The sequence below is a fragment of the Rhipicephalus microplus genome, chromosome 2 (genome assembly GCF_043290135.1).
Source record: "Rhipicephalus microplus isolate Deutch F79 chromosome 2, USDA_Rmic, whole genome shotgun sequence".
In the NCBI taxonomy this organism is placed as follows: domain Eukaryota; kingdom Metazoa; phylum Arthropoda; class Arachnida; order Ixodida; family Ixodidae; genus Rhipicephalus; species Rhipicephalus microplus.
In genome coordinates this window covers 226,774,747-226,797,863 of record NC_134701.1, presented here as the reverse complement: position 1 = coordinate 226,797,863, position 23,117 = coordinate 226,774,747, and the positions used below count along the sequence as shown (strand labels likewise).

At 44.7% G+C, this 23,117-nt stretch overlaps 1 protein-coding gene and 1 long non-coding RNA gene across 2 annotated transcripts in view; both read right to left on the bottom strand.

Moving 5' to 3' along the window:
* The window catches only part of LOC142775383 (uncharacterized), a 104,548-nt gene extending 87,118 nt beyond the window's left edge, over positions 1-17,430 (bottom strand). Inside the window, exon 1 of the long non-coding RNA XR_012886742.1 lies at positions 17,275-17,430. This is a non-coding gene — a long non-coding RNA (uncharacterized LOC142775383). The remainder of the gene's footprint in view (positions 1-17,274) is intronic.
* Positions 4,108-5,747, bottom strand: LOC119170348 (very long chain fatty acid elongase 1). The gene has a single exon (XM_037421486.2). It carries the CDS (start codon positions 5,524-5,526, stop codon positions 4,639-4,641), a length of 888 nt encoding a protein of 295 aa, XP_037277383.2. The 5' UTR covers positions 5,527-5,747; the 3' UTR covers positions 4,108-4,638.
* Positions 17,431-23,117: the final 5,687 nt, after the last annotated feature.

Below are 23,117 nucleotides of genomic sequence, written 5' to 3'. Positions count from 1 at the left end.
CGATTCATTGCGGAAAAGCCCCGGACCACGGCGAATAGATCCGTCCATCCGTCCATCCACCCACCCACCCGCCCGTCCATCTGTCCGTCCGTCCGTCCACCTACCCACCCGTTCGTCCGTCCGTCCGTCCACCTACCCACCTGTCCACCCATCCATCCACCCATTCACCCATCCATCCACCCATCTGCCCATCCACCCATCCATCCACCCATCAACCCATCCATCCATCCACCCATCCATCCATCCACCCATCCATCCATCCATCCATCCATCCATCCATCCATCCAGCCATCCATCCATCCACCCATCCACCCATCCATCCATCCATCCATCCATCCATCCATGCACCCATCCATCCATGCACCCATCCATCCATGCACCCATCCATCCATGCACCCAACCACCCATCCAACCATCCACCCACCCATCCACCTATCTACCCATCTACCCATCCATCCATCCATCCATCTATCCATACAGACGAACTTATCGACAATCCGTTCGGATATTCGTGTGACATGTGTGAAGGACTGCGGCACACAAAAGACTTCGCGCCAGTTATTAGTTTCATGCGTGAAACATTCAGTTTACCAGCGCCTCCTTTACTCACGCTACGTATATCCTGGCATAGCCGAGTTAAGCCACGGCTACGCTTTTTTTTTACATGGTAGAATCTGATGTTACATTAACAATATTTCACTAGGCAATTCAGCGCTGTTCCTGTTACGTTTGTCACTGGTTTGATGCCTTTCCTTGCGATGCTTCAGGTTAGACAACCACCCGCGACAGGCGTGAGAATGTCTGTTTCCGCATTGTTCCTGTTTTTAGTGGGTTTAAGCGGCAAATTACGGCGCAATCAGGCCATCATAACGAGAGACTTTTAATCACTTTTTATAGGGTTTTATCTGGGCATGTTTACCTGTTTCTGGCCAAGCGAATGACTAGATTGTAACAGCTGAATCTTTTGACAAGTGTGCCGCAAAGTGAGTGCCACGAGCGCCAACCACGTTTTGATCATCCCATTAGACACGCTATAAAACCAACAGCAACATCCCGCTGAGCAACACTATAATCATACGGCTGCTCAAATGGCTTATTTTTCTATGTCAGGTATTTCTAGAAAAAGGAAGGGCTTTATTTTTTATCACGCCCTCCAGGGTATAAAGTATCTCAAGTAGACCGTCAGTTTACTTAAAAACATCATGTGACCGCTACCCACTTAGCGATGCGCTCATAATATGGCCCTCAGTCTGTCATTAGCAGGCGATGGCGCTCTGTGAAGTGCTTTTTCTCTTTTCTTTCTCCTAAAGCCAACATTCCAAGTGGTGCCTTTACTTTGAAAAACACGTTCCTCGCCAGCCTCGATGGCCCTGAGGGGCGCTGGAAATCGTATTCCAAGGTTAGTATGCATGTACGCGTGATATCATGTTGCACTATTCATCAAGTGCATATGCGCATCCAAAAAAATAAGAAGAAGAAGACCACAGCCAACATCGTATATACTTACCTTGCATAGAGCGCCACACTGTCTAATCCGCAAAGCTTGACTCCAAATCGCCAATCCTACCCACTCTGCGCTGGTTCTTGTTCCACAATTCTAAGGAAGTGTTGGTAAAGCACTCTACGGCGAATACAATTACAATGACAATGTTTAGTGCATTTAACAATAGAACATACATCATTTTTAGTAAATGGTTAGCTCATTACTTGTTCTAATGCTTTCAATATACATCTTTATCTGACGCAGTGCCATCATCAGCAGCAGCCCACTACAGGGCAAAGGCATTTCCCATGATCCACGAATCCCCCCTGTCTTGTGCTTTCTGTTGCCATGTTACACCTGGAAACTATCTCATAGGCCCACCTAATTTTCTGTCTTCTCTTCGCGCGTTTGCCTCAACTTAGAATCCAGTCAGTCACCCTTAATGACCAGCGGTTATCCTGCCTACGTGCTATACGTGCCCGGCCCATGTCCATTTCTCCTTCTTCATTTCAACTATGATATCCTTAACCCCGGTCTATTCCCTGGCCCACTCTGCTATCTTCTTCTCTCTTAAGGTCACACCTATAATTTTCCTTTCCATTGCTCGTTGAGTCGTCCTTAATTTAAGCTAAACCTTCTTCTCAAGGTTTCTGCTCTGCAGGTAAGTACCAGCAAGATGCAGCTACTATCTACCTTCCTATTTGAGAATGCTCGCCGAATGTGATCCACCCCATCCTTATTCTTCTAGTTATTTCACCCTCATGGTTCGCTTCCGCAGTTACTACCTGTCCCAAGTAGACATACTCCGTTACAAATTCCAGCGTATCTCCACCTATGACAAAGTGCTGTTTTCTGCCGAGACTGTTGCACATTACTGGAGTTTCGTGCATATAAGTATTGATATCTAACCTGCTGTTTTCCGTGTCAAGTTCAGTCCTCATGAGCTGTATTTTGTCCCCTGAATTACTTATCAAAATAATGTCATCAGCAAATTGCAGGTTACTAAGATACTCTCCATTAACTTCCCAATCTTCCCAATCTAGAGCCCTGAAAACCTCCTGCAAACAAGCGGTGAATAGCATTACAAAGACCATGTTTCCCTGTAGTACACCCTTCTTTATTGAGATTCTGTCGATTTCTTTATGGAGAACTATGGTGGCTGTGGATGGATGGACGCGAAATTGTAGATTTCTTCCCGTATGTTTATGTAGGATTCTTCGATGTCCTGATTCCGTAGTGCTTGCATTAATGCTGATGCATGGACGCTTGTCAGTGAGTTCCAATTGTGTGCAAGGGTTCAGGAATAAAAAAAAAATCAGAGTTTCGCCAAAAGGCAAAGCAATGAATGGAATAGCAGCATAATCGAATGTTCTACGAAGCAAGGCTAGCATTTTTTAGGAGCAATATTATTTGTAGTAAACATGAGCTTGCTAAGCAACAAAGTTTCCTGTGGTGCGGCCACAGTGAATTACCACAACAAGGTTCGTCCGTAGTGACCAATAACGGAGTTGATGAGAGGTGCCTCCCGTGGGTAGCTCACGCTGGTACTAAAGACTATACGTCACGTGTCGCCGCTGGTGGCAGTTCTTTATGTGTAGAGTGCATCTATATATGAACGACCGCTTCAGGTACACCTTTGGCACCGGTTTTCAGTGGTGAGAGCGCAGCCCGTAGAAGCTCCCACCTGCTGTGGGAGAAGAGCCGCGCGCTGATTATTTTCCCCATAGCGCGGCAATAATAAGCGCCCCCCCCCCTTGTTCGCTCACGAGACACAGTATATATATATGAGAAAATGACAATGGTGAAGGCAACGGCCAAAACCAGCCAAGACTGTCCATTGTAATTGCTATCGCAATAAAAGAAGAACGTCCGTGACTATACAACGCTGCTTGATATGATAATTTAGGAAAAATGCCGGTGTAATGATGATTTTTATTTACCGGTACAACAACTGACATGTGGCTTGTTTAACAGGCATATCCAATATTATTACTGAAATACGTGTCCTTCTCATGATGAAGGTGTCTTTTGTGCCACGTTAAAGACAGAAAATAAATAGTTATTGCCTAAAACAGGTACTGTTGCGGCAACTCCTATTGTAACCAAGTATTTCATGCATAATTTTCAACGTCGCTGCTTCTTTGCGATTCTAATAGCGAAGACTTCTTCGCTGAGTTTTATAAGCATAGGCAATATCGCGATCGCCGCTAATCAGCTAAAACCAGGCACAATGTCTAATGACCTGAAATAATGTAATATGTTGAGACGGACGCAACCTCGTACTAAAGTTCAGATTGTTCTTGACCTACGGTGCTTTCTTAGCTTAAGCTCAGTGCATGGTGAATAAAACTTACTGCAATTTACTTTTGTCGAAATTAGGCTACTCCTTCCTGGTACCAACTTGCGCTATTGAAGTGCTCCTACCACTAAGTCACCTAGGTGAATTTATATCATTGATGGTGCTTAAATGCGCATTTCACGTTTGCATTACAGTTAAGCACACATTTTCAGACAGCTAAATCGCACTATACAAGCTTTGTATGGGTGAAGTATAAAAGGGAGCAAGGCTAAGTCGTAATGGAAGTATAGAAATAGCTGACCGCAAGATAAGAATGCAACGAATCAAGTGGTTTGACCCGTTTTATTGAATAAATGCATAGACTCTTCCAAAAAACAAAACGTAACAAGAAAAACAAAACAGTGCTACAAGACGGTGAACATGTTGGTTGTCACTTGCGGCGAGAAACAATAGTGGGTGCACCATGCGAAAGCACGTTGCTATGGCAACAACAACAACAAATGACACACATCAAAAGCGCTACTTGGAAGCTCTATACAGTGACACCATAACAAAGCTTTATGGTGCTGACACTTATGGAACTGTTGCTGAGAAAAGTATATCCAAGGGGCCGCTACTTCACGTTACAAAAGTGAACAGATGAACTACCTGTTAGCAGTTAGTGAAGCCTTAGTATAGCGTCCCGCGGTTCAGTACAGTTCAGAGCAGGTGCTTGCATTCACAAATCGTAGGCTACAAAACGCAGCTGTCAAGCAAATATAAAACATGCGAAGGCATCACTGACGCCCGTACTCACGCGATAGTGACAATAAACTAGTCTTCGAAACATATCCACAATGTAGTGACTCTTAGAAACTTAGGCTTTCTTCGGCCTTTCGCCTGGGGCCCGTGCTGTCGCTTGAGTATGAGCGGCGTCACTGTCTATCACCTTGGCAGCACCCCTCTTCATTCCTTTCCTCTTGATGTACTCGTGAATGTAGAAGTTTATGAAAAGCACCAAGCCCAGCAAGCCCTGCGCGAAGGCTAGGCCAATCATGATGCGCGGATAGCCGCAGTCGTAGAAGAGCGGGATGCAGATGTGAATAAGGAGCACGACGAACTGCGTGATCTGCATCGTGGTGATGTACTTCTTCCACCAGAGGTACTGTTGTACCGACGGCCCGAGGCACGCCAGGAAGTAGTAGGTGTACATGACCACGTGCATTCCGGCATTCACGCACATGCCGAGCAACACCTGGCCGTCGCCACCGAAGGCGAGCCACAGCCAGCCGCTCCAGACGACCAGGGCGTGATGCGAGACGTGGAGAGCGGTAAGGTGCGAGAACTTCTTGCGCAGCAAGAAGAAGAACGTGTCCAGGAAGTCGCCGATCCTGACGAACAAGTACCACCACGAGTAGTCGAGAAGCATGAGCGCGTGATAGTCGGTAGAGTGCGTCATGCCTTGGCAGAAGAAGCTGTACCCACCGTACCAGAAGGAGTGCTGAAAGAACTTGAACATGAAGAACAGGTTGAGCACAACCATCGCGAAGTTGTAGGCCATGATGGGCCCCTTCAAGTTGTAGGGCTGCCGGTTGCGCATGAACCGCGGGCCCCCGTGGTACACGATGTACAGGTAAAGCCCCAGCACGGTAACTATGAAGCGGAGGTCACCGATGAAGAGCATGTCCTTTGTCCTGGGGTCCCTCTTGGACATCAGGTAACGCCATGCCTCGGTGAAGGACGCTGTCACACCGCCGTACTCCATCGTTCCAGTGAGCGACTACACGTCGCCGTTCCCCGGTACAGCAACTTCTCTGTTGGCTGTACCACGGAGCGCCCGAGCACCTTATGCGGGGGAGCAATCTACGCGACAGAACACTGATTCAGGCCGTGTGAGTCACGGCTGGGGCGAAACAGCCGACTTCACCAGCGACCGCAGCGATTGGGGTCGAGCCAGTGAGGAGATCCGGTGGAGGAAAGGGGGAAGTGAGAGTGCATTTCCTGACAGATCGGACGTAGCTTCCACTTCGTCCACCGCATCGCCGGGCACAGTTCCGTTGCGCGTCGAAACGCTTGGAGAAAGCCCCGTAAGAACCGGTTCCGCGTTCCGCAGAGGCAACATTATGACGCGATGCAAGGTAGAGACAGTCGTAACTAGTAGTCTTTTCGGCGAAAACTCCACGGCTGGCGAGCCTCCAGCCAGCTGTCAGCACGTCCTGGTGATGAGATTTTTATGCAAGCCCTTCCTATTTCGGCGATCCGTACAAAATTAGTCAGCCCGCTGCGCGGGCATTGTTTTTAGATAGACTCGTGGAGAGAACGCCCGTACGTCTTTGTCGCTCGCTTGTGACATGTTACTGTAGCTGAATGCATTGTGACGTATGCCGCGTTATTTCGGGGTAAGGACCGGAGCATGACTATCGAGAAGAGTCGTTTAGTTATACAAAACCAATAGGTTATTGCGCAACAAAAAGATGAATTCAAATAACTTATTCATGAGGGCGAGTCACGCACAAAAAACGTAAGAATTGCGTGTTAAGTGAAGATGACGTTCTCGTGGCTGAAGATTATCGGCCTCCCGTACGGGTAAAGTGAGAGCCATTACACCAAGTCAAAAATGGCAGTACTATAACTCCTGAATATCAACACTGTTGTAACACGGGTAGAAAGATATCTTAAACGGGAGATCAACGAGACTCACCACATGTGGTCCCCTCAGGTAGCTGTTCTAGATACGCCAACCATCTCTCAGACTGGTGCAAAGAATGCACGCCCACGTACGCGCAGCCAAAGCACGTGGCGTTCGCCACATCTGCGATTTCCCTCTTCCGTTGACAAGAACGCAAATGCGACAAAACAAGGAAATGAAGTACTAGAAAGTCAATGTTTCCTTACATAAGTCTCCTTTCATCGCTCGAGACTTACAAAGTAACGCTTTTTGCGCTGCAACTTCCGATTATTCGCATTTCAAGCAAAAATAAAAAGAAGTAAAAATGAAGTTTCCGCGAGATTAGACGATGTCGGAAATAGCCTCGGAAGTGCATAACCGACGAAAAGCATAGCGAGCGCGGTAACTTCCTCCTGCTCCACCACGAATTCAGGGCGCACTGAAGGAAAAGTAAGAAGACGGGGAAAACATTTACGAAAGATGAAAACGACGAGGAAATCCCCTCTTCATCCCCCCCCAAACCCCCAACTTCCCCAGCCGGCAAAACCAAATTGGGAAGGGGCTATATAAACTATCGGCTGATTGCTCCGAGATACGTTGCGTAAGGAGGTTGAATGGCTTCCAATCAGCGCAAAAGTTGTGAGAGCATCCGTGAAAACTCTCCTTGAACGACCTCCGACATGGTTTATTCCAGCACACCGTTGAAGATTGGCTATAAGACACCAGCACAGCGCGGGGAAAGTTCAAGTCCATCACATAATTCGAAATGGCTCTCCTACCACTCCTTTTCGGTAGTTGTCTCATCGGTCTAGCGCGCAAGTATCCATCCCCAACAGGGCGGACAACAAATGAGTATACCTATATGCTTTCCCACAGAGCCTCCATAAAGGTTTAATCGGCAGTTTGACAATAAAAGAGGGCCCAATATGCGAGACTATATGCAAGCACTGAGTAAAATTAAACTGTGTGTTTAGAAGTTATTAACGATTGCGAGTACTTGGTACTCGACTACGGGAGAGCTTAAAGCTGTCCCATGGGCATCATACACCACGAGGCCGTGACAAGGGGGAGGGGGGGGGGGAACGTAGGTAACGATTTAGAGTACAGGGTCAGACGCTTATTAATTTATCATCAACATTGTAAGAAATCTCGCGACAACTCTGTTGACAGAAGCCCTTCACTTATTAGAGAGGTATACATGCATGCAAGTGTAGCAACGTCTCTGTGTCACAATATACCCTGTCACAATAACATCAGATATGAAAATGGCAATGAATATGACTGCATACGTTCCGTGAAGTGATTCAATTTTTATATCAAGAGAAACCACGTAGCATTTGGAGTGGACGAGTGTGCCAAGAGTTGGAAGGCCACCAGCATGGGTATACGACTAGTGGGAGCAAAGCAAAAACACGTGCTAATGGTGAGAAGTTGGAGCAGAAAAATTCAAAATTAATAAATAAAGAAGTACATCACGAAGACAAATGGTTTAGTTGAAACGCTGTTTGACGCCACTTGCACCCGTGAGAAAGCTATCACTCTGCGGCACAAATGTGTATACACACACACACACACACACACACACACACATATATATATATATATATATATATATATATATATATATATATATATATATATATAGCCGTTTATTTTATTTTTTTTCTCCGTGTGGGCAGGTACTTCAGTGCATAAAACGAGTTATTGTTAGCATTTAAGTACACTGGCTTATTAAAAGTGTCACACACGTTTTTTATCCATTCTTCAGCATGTTGTGTAACGATAGAAGCTCGCTTTTTGCGCACGTATCTCTGTGTGTGAACTGATATGTGTGATAATTATGTGTGACTATTGTGCACTATTGTGTATTACATTGCGACCTCGTGTACGTCTTGTCAATCAGCATACAGATACGTGATTTGCATTAGTGTAGCACGTGGCACAGGTTAACCACGCCCTTTGTGTGTAGGTTTTCGTGTACATGTACAGCCGCGTGAGGAAGTCACCTGCTGATTTTTAGAAGTCATCGCGTAGTTTCCTCTTCTATGTAGCTCCAGTTTTTATTATTAGCAGTAATATCTAGTATATTAACCCCAACCAATAATCAATCCTTTCTCATCAAGAGGTAGCAAGAGCCGTGTTATTGTATTAGCAAGATTCTACCTATTGTGTAGACATGCCACTTTGATTCCTCTTTTTTTTTTCTTTCGTACTTGAGTGTATTTGAAAATCTGATTTTTACTTGGAATTTATTTTTTGAGTAAACAATGTACTCGCTAAATAATGCTGCACCGGATCATTTCATCTTTCTTATGGACCTATATATACTCTAATCTACTATGTATTCGGGTGTTCCTTTTGGAATGATGAACATCTCTTGAAGGGAAATTAAAGTATACTACTTCTTCGGCGCGTTAATGTGACCACTTACCAGCTTACAGACCCACTGAGACCGTAAATGAACAGCAAGTTATTCATGATAGCAACATACAGCAGGCCTGCCGAAGCGGGCAAAGGTGCGAAGAAAAACAACACACGCAGCTAACAATCGATTCAAAGGGCTCGAAGTGACCTACAAGCAGCCTAAAACAGATACCCACAGATTAAGCTCGCGTCCATGCCTTCGTCATCGACATCAGTATTTTCCATTCACCTTCCCTAGTCCTCATGTTCACCCTTTTTCGAACATGACTACATACCAGGCCCATAACTTTCTGTTCCTCTAAGTATCTAAAGTTAAGTATGATATTCGGCAAACTTGTGGCACTCTAAGGAAAGATGCAGCTTCGCTGCGGTTGTGCGTATATCCTACTGGTTGTGCGTATATCAGCCAACATTTCAGAAGGACTGCAGAAAATCTGACACATTCAGAACAGTTGAACAGCGGTAATTTGCGACGCGCGTGCATTATGACCAAAGAAGTTACTTTTGGTCTGCATTCGACGAGAGCACTCGAAAATATTCGGGATATCACATATTAAGTGAACCCTACATTGAGCTAAAGCATGAGAGCAATATTCTGATGAAGAATGTCGTCAGTTAAAAAATACATGGCTGATCCTTCCGCCAGTAATCGGTATAACAAGAAAGTAGAACGTTTCTTCACATAAAGAATACCTATTGTGTAGGGATATATGGAAGCTTGTGCAATGTCTATTGGCGTTTGACAGCTTAACACCGTTCAACGTCGATGGACACACGTTGACGCTTTATGACACGTATCTATCACGATATCTAACACACATGATCGTGAGTTACCCGTTATGGTAGCTGAAGCTGTTAGAATTAGCTGGACGCATCCTATAGTGAATCCCGCTCAAAGATGACGTGAATGAACTGGTAAACAGCATTGCTCTATATGAACGTTGTCAAAGCATTGACAGTTAAGGAGAAACGACATGGCGCGCGCTCTTGAGTGATAGGGTGACGTATACCTGAGCTCATGCATGCACCACACTGCACTTCAGCAACACGTAAGGCAAAGCTTCCGCCACGAGCGCGTGCAATTTTTAAATGCGAAGTATTTCTTAGCGAACTTCGGTGGCTTTGAGCGTATCTATCTATCTATCTATCTATCTATCTATCTATCTATCTATCTATCTATCTATCTATCTATCTATCTATCTATCTATCTATCTATCTAGCAACCTACGACTTTTAGCTCTCCTGGCCGTTTCGATAGTGGTATCGATACGAAACTCGATATGGCATAACATGACTGTATGAAGAACATATTTAACTAGTCATAACATAGTCATGACATGTCATGAATGTCATTATTAACATTTATACGTCCTGCAGCTCCTGCGGCGGTTTCGTTCACATGGCATGTTGCAAAACTGGTATGGTATGACAGACTGCATGGCGAACTCAAGCGACAAACCCTAACGTGATTCATGATCTGTGAGCGTATTGCAGTGGTGTAAAATGCGTCATGTCTGTGTGCTCTTATTTGTACGCGCCACTGAAGTGATTGTGCTACACCAGACAGTTGTATTCGCCTGTAGTGTTGTTACTAGCATACAATGAACTTCCTTGTTTCTTGTCTTCTTTGGTCGTGTCACTGAAGTGAATTTGTTACGCCAGACGGTTACTCACCTGAAGTGCTGTTATTAGTATGGAATAAACTTCCCTGTTTAAATTCCCGTTGGTCTTCTTCACAAATAATATGTGGTTCTGTTCAAACTTAGCACTTTTGTGGTTCATTTTTCCTTTCTTTTCTTCACTGATCCCTGATCTGTGAGAGTATTGAAGTTTTGTAAGTTACATTGTCCATATGTTCTCTTGTTTGTACGTGCCGCTACAGTAATTTTGTTTCACCGGACAGTTGTACTCGCCTGAAGTGCTGTTACTAGTATGCAATAAACTTTCCTCTTTGATGTAGCTCTGAATCCAACGATAAATGCAGCTTCATAACTATGAAACTTAAAAAAAGTGCGTAGCGCAGGAAGCCAGTGATTCCCGTTCGTAGAGTTGCCACGTCCTCATTTCCCAAACCATCTATGAAGTCAATGTTTCAGGTAAGCATGTAGAGTTGCACCCGGCGTGAGTAGGATATTGTTGTGTCGATTTGCAAATTCGGTGTGTGACGTGTGCATTAAGTTTTGCTGCCTCTTTTCAATCCCCGCACCTGTGCAGGGTACTAAAGCGGTCCTTCTACCAGGTTGATCTCCACGTTTTTTTTTTCCTTTTACCTATTTCTCTTTTTCTGTCTTATCGATTTCCGGCTTGTTACGGCGGCAGACACACGTGTCGTAAGCAGCGAAATCCGCGAGGTTGTTTCCCTTTCAGGTGTAGCGAAAAAAACGTAGGGGAGAGGAACTCCATCTGGATTTTCGTTAACACAGCAGCGTTAGAAACATGGACACACGGAAGGAGGAAATGAACACTGTCCTGAGTCTCGACTCATATTTATTGGAAATTGTGAAACATATAAACGAGTGCAAGAAACAGTGACAAGTGCGAAACACCTCGGCAGCAATGTCCAATATTCAAGAATGACACAGATATTCAAGAATGGCCTGTATTGGTAACTTGATTTTGGACATGATCCGTCCGCATCAGATCTATGCACGGGCGACAAGCCGGACAGTTAACTTGATACGTACTTAATGGGAAAGAAAAGAAACAGACTTCACTTCTGCGTGGTGTCGGTATAAAGTGCTCGCCCTCTTGACGGCGGATCCTCACCAGCGTTCAAAAAAAGAAAACAGAATTTGCGACATAATAACACTAAGCTATCCTCACATTTCACCTCCCTCATATCTACAAATCATAGGAAAGACAAATTCATGTCTCTGTCAAAGCAGATTGGTCATCCTTCTAGGCCTTTTATTTAATTATGATGTCGATAAACGCCATCGAACACTGCGGTTGGCCGCTTTCTTCCACGGGCCCTGTTTACCAAAAAGCAGAAACCTTGGGATGCTACCTCCATTGAACTCGTATCAGTTAGGCAGAAGTCTTTGACCTCTCAAAAAGACGCACACCAGCCCTTCTAACAGGTCACTGACGTAAGTATTGCAGCATAGAAGGACGCCGGAGGTCGAGACAGATAAACAGTTAAGCAACTAACGCCACCGACAATGCGGCCAACTAAGCGAGCGTCCCGATTGCGAACGAATCCGATTGTAACGTCTGCGCGAGATTTACGCTAACTCGATAACCGATACACGTGAACTCTTCGCGAGAAAAGCTTTGCGCGCCCTCGGGCAAGTCGGCAGTGAAAGTCAGACCGCTCGCGTGCCGCTGTAACGGTGTCGGACTGCCGCGGTCGCTCCCTCTCCGCCAGGACTTCCTTCCCCGTCTGGGCGTACGTCTTGGCGGCGGCGGCTAGCCTGGCGGCTGTAGGAAAGGAGTAACCCGGAAGTGCCGAGTGGAACCATGCTGCAGGAAATTCAGAGCAGTGGCGCAAGGCCCTGAATGGGGACGCCAGAAGGCCGGCCCTGCATGCGCCGAGAGTTACGCAAAGGCGACGAAGATGGCGACCCGGAACCCACTGCGTTGAAGACAATGCAGGGGAGTCCCTTATCGCACCGGGTGTAGAGAACTCTTCTGGCGACGGTGCTGGCCCGTGGACTTTGGGATGCTGCGCGCAGTCACACATGAGTGCAAACTCACGCAAGCTATACGCGCGAACAATGGCGGCGTTGCACTCTCGCTATAGAATTTACAAATTGTAGGAAAGGCAGGAGGACACCTGACTGTAGCTTTATCAGCGGCGCAAGTAAGTGGTGGAAAGGGCACGCCAGGTTGTTGAATATGGCCGAGGTCCATGCGCACTATAAAAGAAAAGGATCGACAAGAAAACCGAGTCGAGGCTGCATTCACAAACACGCTTCTTTCTCTCAGGAGCCGTTTCTAACAAGCCGTGGCTGTCGTCATTGTGATTTGTGAATATTGACGGTCAATTCACGCAGTGCTTCCTTTATTACGCAGAGTCCAAAAGCTTGCATAGACATCCTGCAAGAGAATGCTACGACGCGAGTAAGATCGAATGCGCGTCACCTGAAACAAACACTGCCGGTGCGAACTTCAACAATTCGATTTTGTAAATGGCTCGAAAATAAACGAACTGGATAAGAAACACTTATTTGCAGCATGTCGCGCCACTAGTGACAGTGAAGATTTCTTTTTTTTTTCTTTTTTTACATCACTGTGGAAATATAGTTGCTTTCTGACAAATAAATCTTAAGAATGCTCACCCAACTTTCTCCCACGTTCCCGATAAAGACTGTCTATGCTATTTCAAATTTTACCATGCCCTTTACTCGTTTTAAGAATGTTCTGTAGCCTGAATTTGGACTGCGACAGTAATCTTTTGCGACGGTTATCGTTTTGGCCTTCACAATGATTGTGCAGACGCAAGTTGTGTTCGTTGCACCAGCCGTTAAAGCAGCGACCGGTTTGACCAACATGTTTGTAACATTTCAGTCGAGTGTTACACACTAGCCCCGCCGCGGTGGTCTAGTGGCTAAGGTACTCGGCTGCTGACCCACAGGTCGCGGGTTTGAATCCCGGCTGTGGTGGCTGCATTTCCGATGGAGGCGGAAATGGTGTAGGCCCATGTGCTCAGATTTGGGTGCACGTTAAAGAACCCCAGGTGGTCGAAATTTCCGAAGCCCTCCACTACGGCGTCTCTCATAATCATATGGTGGTTTTGGGACGTTAAACGCCACATATCAATCAATCATCGAGTGTTACACACTCCACGTAACTCTCAGATTAAATATCGAGTAGCGTACTTCTCGACGCATTGCTTTCTTTTTTTTTCCTTTTTTATTCGCCATAGTGATCGAGATTCGAAGAATCGATAGCTGATAGTCTGACAAAAACTGAAAGCGATACGTTGATATCGTATCGAAAGCTACTTTATTTAAATCATACGCTATTCTTTGCATGTGTGCATAATTTATTTCGCCATTTTTCGGTTTCTATGATCGTATTAAGAAGACACATTCTTTATTTTCTGTGGCAAGGATTCACCAACACATAAAATCAGACCATGGGTATAGCCTACAAAATTAGATCAGTTCACTTGTCGGGGACACCTCCTCGAAATGCAATATCGGCAGTATTAGAAGAATAAGGGAAGTCATTTGAAATATGCAACGCCTTGCGTGCTTGAAATGTGCACTATGAAACGGTAAAATGCGTTTCTTTGACCTTAGATTGTACATCTATGAAAAAAAAATAGATGTGGTCACTAGTAAAACAGGTTGCAGGTCTAAAATTCTACCTATAGTGAACTGGAGGAATTTCTTTTTTCTAAAATATTAAGTGCTATTACAATCACTTCTAGTACTTGTTCGCTCTTTAAACAATGTTTTTTGGCAGTCGTAAGGCATAAAACATGTTGGTAACGACAGCTAAAAAAAACAACAGTTACCACTTTGAAACTGCCCGCAGTCATAGTTGGTAGGTACCATCGAAGAGCTACGACTCCTGGTGGTACTATAAGTGTATGGCAGTCTCTGAGGTCCATTTGTGAGTTAAGCTCACTCAAACGGTCATCTGGTGCCTGAAAAATACCGTCTAATCATCTCTTACATGGGTGACGTTGTTTTCTCTAGACTCCCACTTCAACTAAGCCTAGTATTCCTTCTACAAAGCAGGCGGGCCACATGACGTGGTCAGAATACGAACGTCTTGGTTTCGCACTCTTCTCCAAATGGACGTCCCTGGACTAAATTACTTTATGAAGTAGATGTTGGTTTGCGGGGCATTCTTAAAACACTGCATTAGATTTCAAAGCTGAAAAACTGCTTGCTGTCGTGTTTCCGCAAAGCGTACGTCTTGCACTCGTGTATCACCGCAGGAATAACCACTACATCGGTTAACGTGATCGTATTCTTTTACCTTTGACAGTCCACCGATTGCGTTCGTTCTTTCTTATTACTTTTGCTCAGGGACGTCATCTGATAGAGGCTGCATGTCTCGTTATTTTCGCTTTTAGAGAAAAAAATTGGTGGCGTATCTGCTTGCTTCACTGCCAAAGGTCGTCGAAATACGATAGTCATCTGTCTGAAGAAAGATAATGAAACGTTTATTTGACGTCCTGCGCAAAAGACAAAATGGTGATTAGGCGCTGCGTTAGGGAGCCTACATGACCACCCGTAAAAGTGGTCATGTAGGCTCCCTACGCTGCATGAAGTATGGACGCCATCTAGCAGTTATTTGAAGAAACAAAGTTCTTCTAGAACGCAAAGCCACTAATGGGTGGCAGCACTATGTAGTTTTAGTGAAGCGTAGAAAACACCCGTTTTCTCCGTCATAGAGTCTCATTGCCAGCGCCGCGTAGTAAGCACTGCGGTTTTCAAAATTACTTATCTATGCATTTTAGAAATAAAGTAGCAGACTGCTTAGTGCTCCCGTATTGATGTTGTGCCCGAACATGTGTAATATTTGTTTTTTATTCGCGTTTTGTGATCACTAGTATGAGCACAGCCAGGCGATCAAGATCGCTGGTTATTCAACGAGGGGTAATTTTTGCTGTGATGGCTGAACCGAGTGACAGAAAAAAAAAAACACAACAGGCACACAGATAGACAGACAGACAAATATTTCTGCGTTGAAGTATCCCGAAAAGGACTAATGCCTTTAAAAAATATTGGCCCCTGTCTGGATATTTCACTGCGATTGTTGTCTAACGACGATAGTCTTCCGTCTAAAGAGTGAATAGAACATTTGATCTTCTGCGCGAGAAGGTCGGTGAATAAGATTCTGGAAGCGCTGCGTTAAAGCTCCTCGCTGCGCGCAGCAGGTAAGCGCCACCCAAGGAGGTTTCACAAAAATGCTGGAGTGTAAACTCTTGCCCACGAGTGAAGCCATGCCAACCGTAAGATGGCGGCTGCGGCAGCCATCTTACTAGGGGCTTGATGAGCTGTTGACGTTCGGCGATTCAGAGGGAGCGTCTTCCTTCCACGCACAACGAGTTTAACGTGGCAATCTTTTAGTGTCAAATAGTGCTCAAAGTGCTTCCTTGTGTTACTAGTTTTCTTTTGTAAGCCTTGAATCTAAGGTAAATTTTATTGGAGATTAAGTCACCGATATTAGTCAATGACGTTTATTTCTTCGAAAACAACGATCTTTTAATTTATAATTCACGTAGCCTTTAGACTAACAAACCAAAGCCACGTGCCATCCCCGTATCGTCTTAGCGAAGCTCAGGAAACACCTGGATTTTCGTGCATAGCGTTGCATTGTCAGCTTAGCGTAATAAACACCATGTTCCTTGAAATTTATTATATACGCTTTCCATAGTATGAAGAAACACGCCACAGGATATTGACGTGTTGACGTTTTGCCGCAGCAATCCGCAATATCTTCTTTTTAATCGATACTACGCACAAGTATGAATGCAAAAGCCAGAGCAATAGTGGTGATCGCTGCGGATGTGGTTGGATTTTGGAATTAAAGGCAAACAATAAAAGGCAAAAAGACAAGCCGTTTCGGTTGACAAACAGAGAAGTCAACAGAGAGATCAAAAATTTTCGCGGGGAAGTATTTCAAGAAAGGGTATCGCCTTTTTAAAAACGTGCTGTTTTACAAAATAGTATCCGAGCTTTTACGTACCAAAACCCCGATATGTTTATGAGATACTTCGGAGAGAAAGGCTCAGGAAATGTCGACCATGTAGTGTTCTTTAACGTTTAGGTCTCTAGCCCTTCGCCTTCATTGAAATACCACTGCAACGGCCGAGATCAAACCCGCCACCTTCGAGTCGGCAGCCGAGCGCACTAACCGTTACATCATAGTGGCGGACCGTTCTACAACGTCTCTCGCGTCGTTGTTCATTTGATTGATTGATATGTGGGGTTTAACGTCCCACAACCACCATATGATTATGAGAGACGCCGTAGTGGAGGGCTCCGGAGATTTCGACCACCTGGGGTTCTTTATCGTGCACCCAAATCTGAGCACACGGGCCTACGAGATTTCCCCCTCCATCGGAAATGCAGCCGCCGCAGCCGGGATTTGAACCCGCGACTTGCAGGTTAGCAGCCGAGTACCTTAGCCACTAGACCACCGTGGCTGGGCGTTCATTTGAATCTTCAACCCTCAGTAGCTGATTGTCAGCATAAGGCAAAGTACTTGGCAAATGTTCACAGTGGGGTGTCTTTCGAAAAGGTCCCCTCGAATAGTATTAAGAAGCTCCGAAAACATAAATGATAGCCTCAGTATGGACAACACAAGACTTCTACGGGCACAAAGGGCCGGTCAGATGTGACCGCATCAAGCGGTTACTCCGAGTCTCTCACTCACTCGCATTGCGGTCACTCGGGGAGCAGATGTTCCACGAGTGCAACTATAGCGTTACAACAGCTAGGTGTGAGTGGCACTTACCACTTACTGATCCCATCTAAGAAGTAAGGCGTCTAGGCAAGCACAAGCACTCAAGGGTGTCAAAGCTCCGGTATCATCAGCGCTTTGGTAGGTCAGGTCACTCTTGAACAGGACGAATAATTGCATAAAAGCCAGTGGGACACACGAAGCACAAGAAAGAACACGACGGGACAGGCTGGCACTTACAACTGATCTAAGCATGCTTGAAACGCATTTATACCCACCGGCGAACGCCTTGCGCATGCGTAAAGCAGCCATGCCTCATATAAACCAAAATATTATTCAGTTATAACAGCATCTAGAACGTTCATCGCCTGACAGGTGCACTAACGTGTTACTGACACGTCACTCCCCCTTTCTTAATGTAGAAAGCTCCGAAATTTCTCTTTGGGTTTTTGTTATTACCGAACTTACGATTCTAGGGTTGTCAAGTGCAGGATTGCATCCGCACTGCCTGCATGCAGTGCCTTGGTAGATGAGCACCGTCATTCGTAAAGGAGGTCTTGTCACGAGACACCGGCCATTTTGGCCAATGTGCGCTTCGCCACACAATAAAGGGAAATTATAGACAACACGAGTAGCTAAAGGCACGCATTTCGGTACATGATTCGTGCCGCGCATGGCCCTTTTCTGCGCATCTCGATTGGTGCGGCTTCACAGACAACGCAACTTCCGTGGAGCCGAGAAAACCATCCTCAAGCCATCTTTAATCGCCACGTTCTCGATATTTTGCGATAAGTCACGCGCATATCGCATGACCGCAACATTGCCTTGGGTCCCACGAATAAGCAAAGCCGTTACCTGCTTCTGCCCTGCGCAACCATTTCTTCTCTTTCGGCAGCTTCTCGGCAACTGCTCGCATCACATGGATCTGGAACCCAGCCGGCTTCAGTCTATATACTTGCTTGTTTCTACAGTCACCTGTGTCATGTGAAAGCAGAAAATTCGCCCTGTTAATCGCTTCACAAAATTTAATCTTCATGGTGCCTTAACCGAAGTAACGCATTTCGCCCACGAGAGAAGAGTTCATTTTTTGTCCTCGAGGCCCGGCATGTTTTAAATGGCAGATGAGTTACTCCGAAGCCAGTCGAATTAATTTTAACTTTTTGCTTCAGCCAAGCATATATAAGGCAGTGAGTGTAAGAAATAGAGTGATGTCTAGTACTCAATTTTTGTTGAAAAAGCCTCGTTATGACTTATGAGTTTGACTGCACTGCGAAGGAAGCTATCAATTGCCTCCATGTACTTACATTAGGATAGTCAGTAGAACGAATTATTAGCTAAAAACGTTGTGGTTCATTGGTTGTTGAAAAAGAAAGAATAACTACGAGCTGTTTTTGGCCGTATCTGGTACTCATCGTAGTAAATTTTATGTTTTGTTCGTGTTATAAAGTCTCTTTGCATCGAGGTATGTTCTCAGCGCGCTTCAATATACGACATGCATGGATGAGTTTGTCAATTAAATTGGGAATACGACTCTAAAAAGTTGCAATTCTATTCTGTCGAACGAGTTTGGGCGCTGTATAAACAAGACTGTGAGTGCACGATTGCCTAAATCTCATGTCGGTGAAATCAGAACAATAACATTTATTGGTCAAAATAGCTTTTTTGCTGTGTATATTCTTTCATACTGAATGCTGCCGTGGTTCAACCATACCTTTTTTTCTTTTTATTGAAAATAAAACGCCGTGTCGGATGGAATACACCAGTACAAGAATATTAGGTGAGATGTAGAAAAATATCTCGCCGGCTTATCAGCAACAGAGCGGGCGATAAATGCTGAGAATATTTTTTTGAAAGCATACTAATCACTTTGAATTATTGAAATAGAAAGCCTCAACTTTTTCATATAATATAAGTTAATATTCTAAAATTACGTGCATACTAAATTCTCGTGTTCTATGTGCCACGATATGATTATAAGGCATGTACGCCGTAGCGGAGGACTCCGGATTAAAAAAAAAAAAATCCGAAATAACCCTGTTGGGTGCCACAACTCCATATTACCACAGATTATACATTAGCGTAAGGTAAGCTCAAGTTACTAATTTTTTATTTCATTAGGCAACGTATATATTATATAAGTTCTTAAATCATACGCATTTACATTCGTGTGCTCACATGTGGAACTGAACTGCGTCTGCGGGCGTTGCATCGCTCTCGTATTCAATATGTCGCACAATTATGCATTCATAATCCTAGTGAATATAACGAGTGACTATCTCAAAATTTCACTATAACAGTACGAAAACATTTTATATGCGCGACAGCGTATGAGAACGCCTGACTACGACGCCTAGGGCGTTAGAAAACTAGCACTGTCTTTCGCCTCCAGTAGCGGACAGCTTTGGGGAATATTTCAGTTAGGTAACAATGCAATGAAACTGGGGAGAGACGGCTGATAGCACAGCTGGAGAACGACGAAGCAATGCATGAACTTTAGAATTTCGGCAGTCTCTCAGGGAATGCGTGATAGCAAGGAAACGCCAGCTCGCTTTTCACTCGCTGACTGATGTCGACATCTGGTAGCGGAGTGCCGAAGAGCTGAGTGAAGTTACAACAACGTTTCTTCAAGAGAGGGCGCACTATATACACGATTTTACACGTTGAGGAAGTACAGCTCCGGGCAAGGAACAAGGTCCGTCTTCTTGCGAAATTCACCCCATGGCCTTTTTTTAAGTGGCCGTGAACGGATTCCCACGTACTAAATCACAGAACAGGCCCGGTATGACATCATAGCAAATGAATACGCATGGTACAGGAGTCCACGTTTTGCCGTTTTACTTTGTTTCTTTAATTCCTCTCGGAGGTAGCGGAGCCCTAGAGAGCGTCATTTTCGGAAATTGTAACAAGGCGCCATTGCTGTTCACTCGAACGTTGAACCTGTCGGAAAAGCCATCATAGCATTCTGGGCCAATCGGAGAGAGCAAGAGAGCGAAACGCCCAAGACGGTGGAATTTGAAAATGTGCGCAATAACATCGGAGGCTACATCGCTAAGACGCTAGAGATGAAGCGGAAATACTTCGACATGAATCCACGAAAGCATAGCATCTTCAGCTAATATGAGCTGGTTCACTTGTGCATTGTAGGGCTTGCATCGTACTCAGACTTCTTCGCGCAGCTTTCATCCGGTTTGTATTGTAATTAGTGGACTTTTTATCTTAAAATTAGCTGCAATGTTTTAAACCCCAAGTAACAAAACATAACCTGGGAATGTCGCTTCAAGCATGCGTATATTGCTTTCTAAAGGAAACTTAACATTGCACGGCAACGTGACATACATATCGCCACCGAGAATCAAATAGATCGAGTGGCTATAGAGCGAATTAACATGGACGCACTGGAAGCGATACAACGCTAAACAGTCAACGACTCTGCAGCCATCTGTTGGCGTGTGGCAAATGTAGGCTTGCTCAAAGGTACTTCAATAACGCCAGTGGATGATGAATTTCAAACATATATCGTTTCTCTGTAACTATACCCACATTTTAAGGCTGAATAATACCATGTGCTTGTTGTGGTGTGTACATCAGTAGCGAAGTCGGTTATTATTGAAATTTCTAGTTAGCAAAACCAAGATCAGCTTAGTTTCATTCAAATTCGCCATGGCGAGTATACATACTTGCATATTCAACTAGTCAGTTAACAGTGCGGCACTCGGTCCTATCGCTCTTGTTTTTCGTATACTTCGGAACAGATTCCATCTTGTCAACGTGAAAAATCCGTAACCTTCTGACTCACATAGTTTGCGGTGGTATTTTCTGACAGCGCGAAGCCAGCAAGCTCCTCTTGCGCTGGCTGTGCTTCTTTGAAATCACGATGCATTATCACTCACGAAAATTCTCGTACTTCAAATTGGCGCAAAAAGTATAATTTATAAAGAAAAAAATGGCGCGTTCCGCACTTCGCCCTCTCAAAAGTTGACACTCACCATACTATCTATCGCAGTGGAAGACAAACGCACTTAGGCAGCCGTAAAAATACTGGCCAGTCGTCTGGTTCCGACGGTATATCATTCATAACACTTTTTAAGATAATTCATTTAGCATAAGAGCCCAGTATCGCGCATCATATAAGGGTGGGAGGGAGAGAGGGTAACAATGCAGTAATTTTGCTACAGCAGTAACAAACATCATATGACATATATATAAGCGTGAATACACATATAAGGGCATGATAACTGTACAATTGAAAAAAGGGTCAAATAATGGTGCACAATGGAAGGTACATACAACGCAATAATCACTAAACATGACCAGTTTGAAAGGTAGCGAGAAATTAGACATATTGGACAAAAATGAAACGGATCGTTTGTAAATATATCAGCTAATATGCTAAGCATGGCCGTTTATGTACGTATACCTGTTTGAAAAGAAGCTAGTTTCTTAGTAGTAACAATAAATATGCGTTCGGTTCGCCTGTGTATGAGACTAGTGCAGTCTTTTGTGCAGCGTTGCTGCCTCCTAATAAAAGCCCTGCGGACCTGGAATGGCTTTTTTTTCTGCTTTTTAATGCTTTCCCCAAGCGAAGTGTGTAGTGTTTCATAAAAAAACTCTTTCCTGGTATGTCAGCAAGCGAAAAGTTGACCGCGCTAGTCAATGCAGGGCTTGTTTCAAAATTCTAGTGAAGTTACATGCTGGTGGTGTGCACGTAGCCACGCAAGGTCGACAACGGGTCATTCTCCACGTGCTCAAAACAGACGCCGCCTGGTATAGCGGCGTAAATTATCCATCCCCGTTTGTCTCGAAGTGAGCAGCGGTTTTCACGAGGCTTTCTCATTCTCAGAGAGATCGCCATAGCTTTCCGTTTTGTGACGAAACATTTATTGGAGTCGTGTGCGTGATCACGTATACCGCGCCCCGCGAAGAAGAGCATAAGGAAGTAAGCGATGGCATTCGTTTTGAATTCACTTGAATTAAGTTGCAAGGACGACCTGGCAAAAAAGATGCATTGAGTAGCTTGAGAAACCTGGCAACCTCACACACTGGACGACTTCACAGTCGCCACAGTCACTTCACTTCTCTCGCACACTTCTCGTCAAACGTGCAATCAGTACTTTGCCTAAAGGGTAACTAAAGTCAAATAGCAATTTATGTCAGAGTGGAAGCTCAAAGAATGACAGCGTCTAAAACGACAATATTATCAGCAGCAGTGCCCTACTTACCGGGAAATCAATGAATATGCACGACAACACATGCACTGCAGTAAGACATTCGCGAAATGATCCCGATGACGTCAGACAAACCACCTATATTTATTCCCTAGTGATTGATCTAGTTGCACTAAATAAAAAACCTTCCGTGCATCAAGAAGCGCAATAAAATTCTGCTGGTTCATTTCTGTTTGATTTATAGAAAAGTGAACTGCCGTATGTTACTATGGACAATAACAAAAGTAGTTCAAAAAATTGATTTTCGCGTGGAGACAGGTCGTGGCATCTAGCGGGGCGCAGTTGAACCAAAACACGTCTGCCATTTCAGAGCCAATGGCAGGAAAATGGCCAATGGTCGTTGTTGCTGCTGTGGCTTCCAGTGCTGTCATTCTATCTACTAGTGTCAGCGACCGCGCAGTACACTTGGTAACGTTGTGCATGGTAGCAGTCACGTGAGTTGGTTCGCTTCTTGAAGCGGGTAATTTGAAGTGCGCTAACCACATGCGGGCCACTAAAACGTGGTTTTATTTCAAAATAAGCCCTTTTCTGACAGTAACACTACGAGGTTCTGGACCGGTACGAGGTTTCTGGACGCCGACTTTTTAGTTGCCTTTACTGTACCCTTAAGCATTTTTTTTTAGATTTTGTCGGACCTAGGTAGGCACGTACAAGGAGATCATATGCAGAGCA

Bases quoted from the DNA above. Each gene is read 5' to 3' on its own strand.
- LOC119170348 (XM_037421486.2), bottom strand. From the start codon at position 5,526: ATGGAGTACGGCGGTGTGACAGCGTCCTTCACCGAGGCATGGCGTTAC.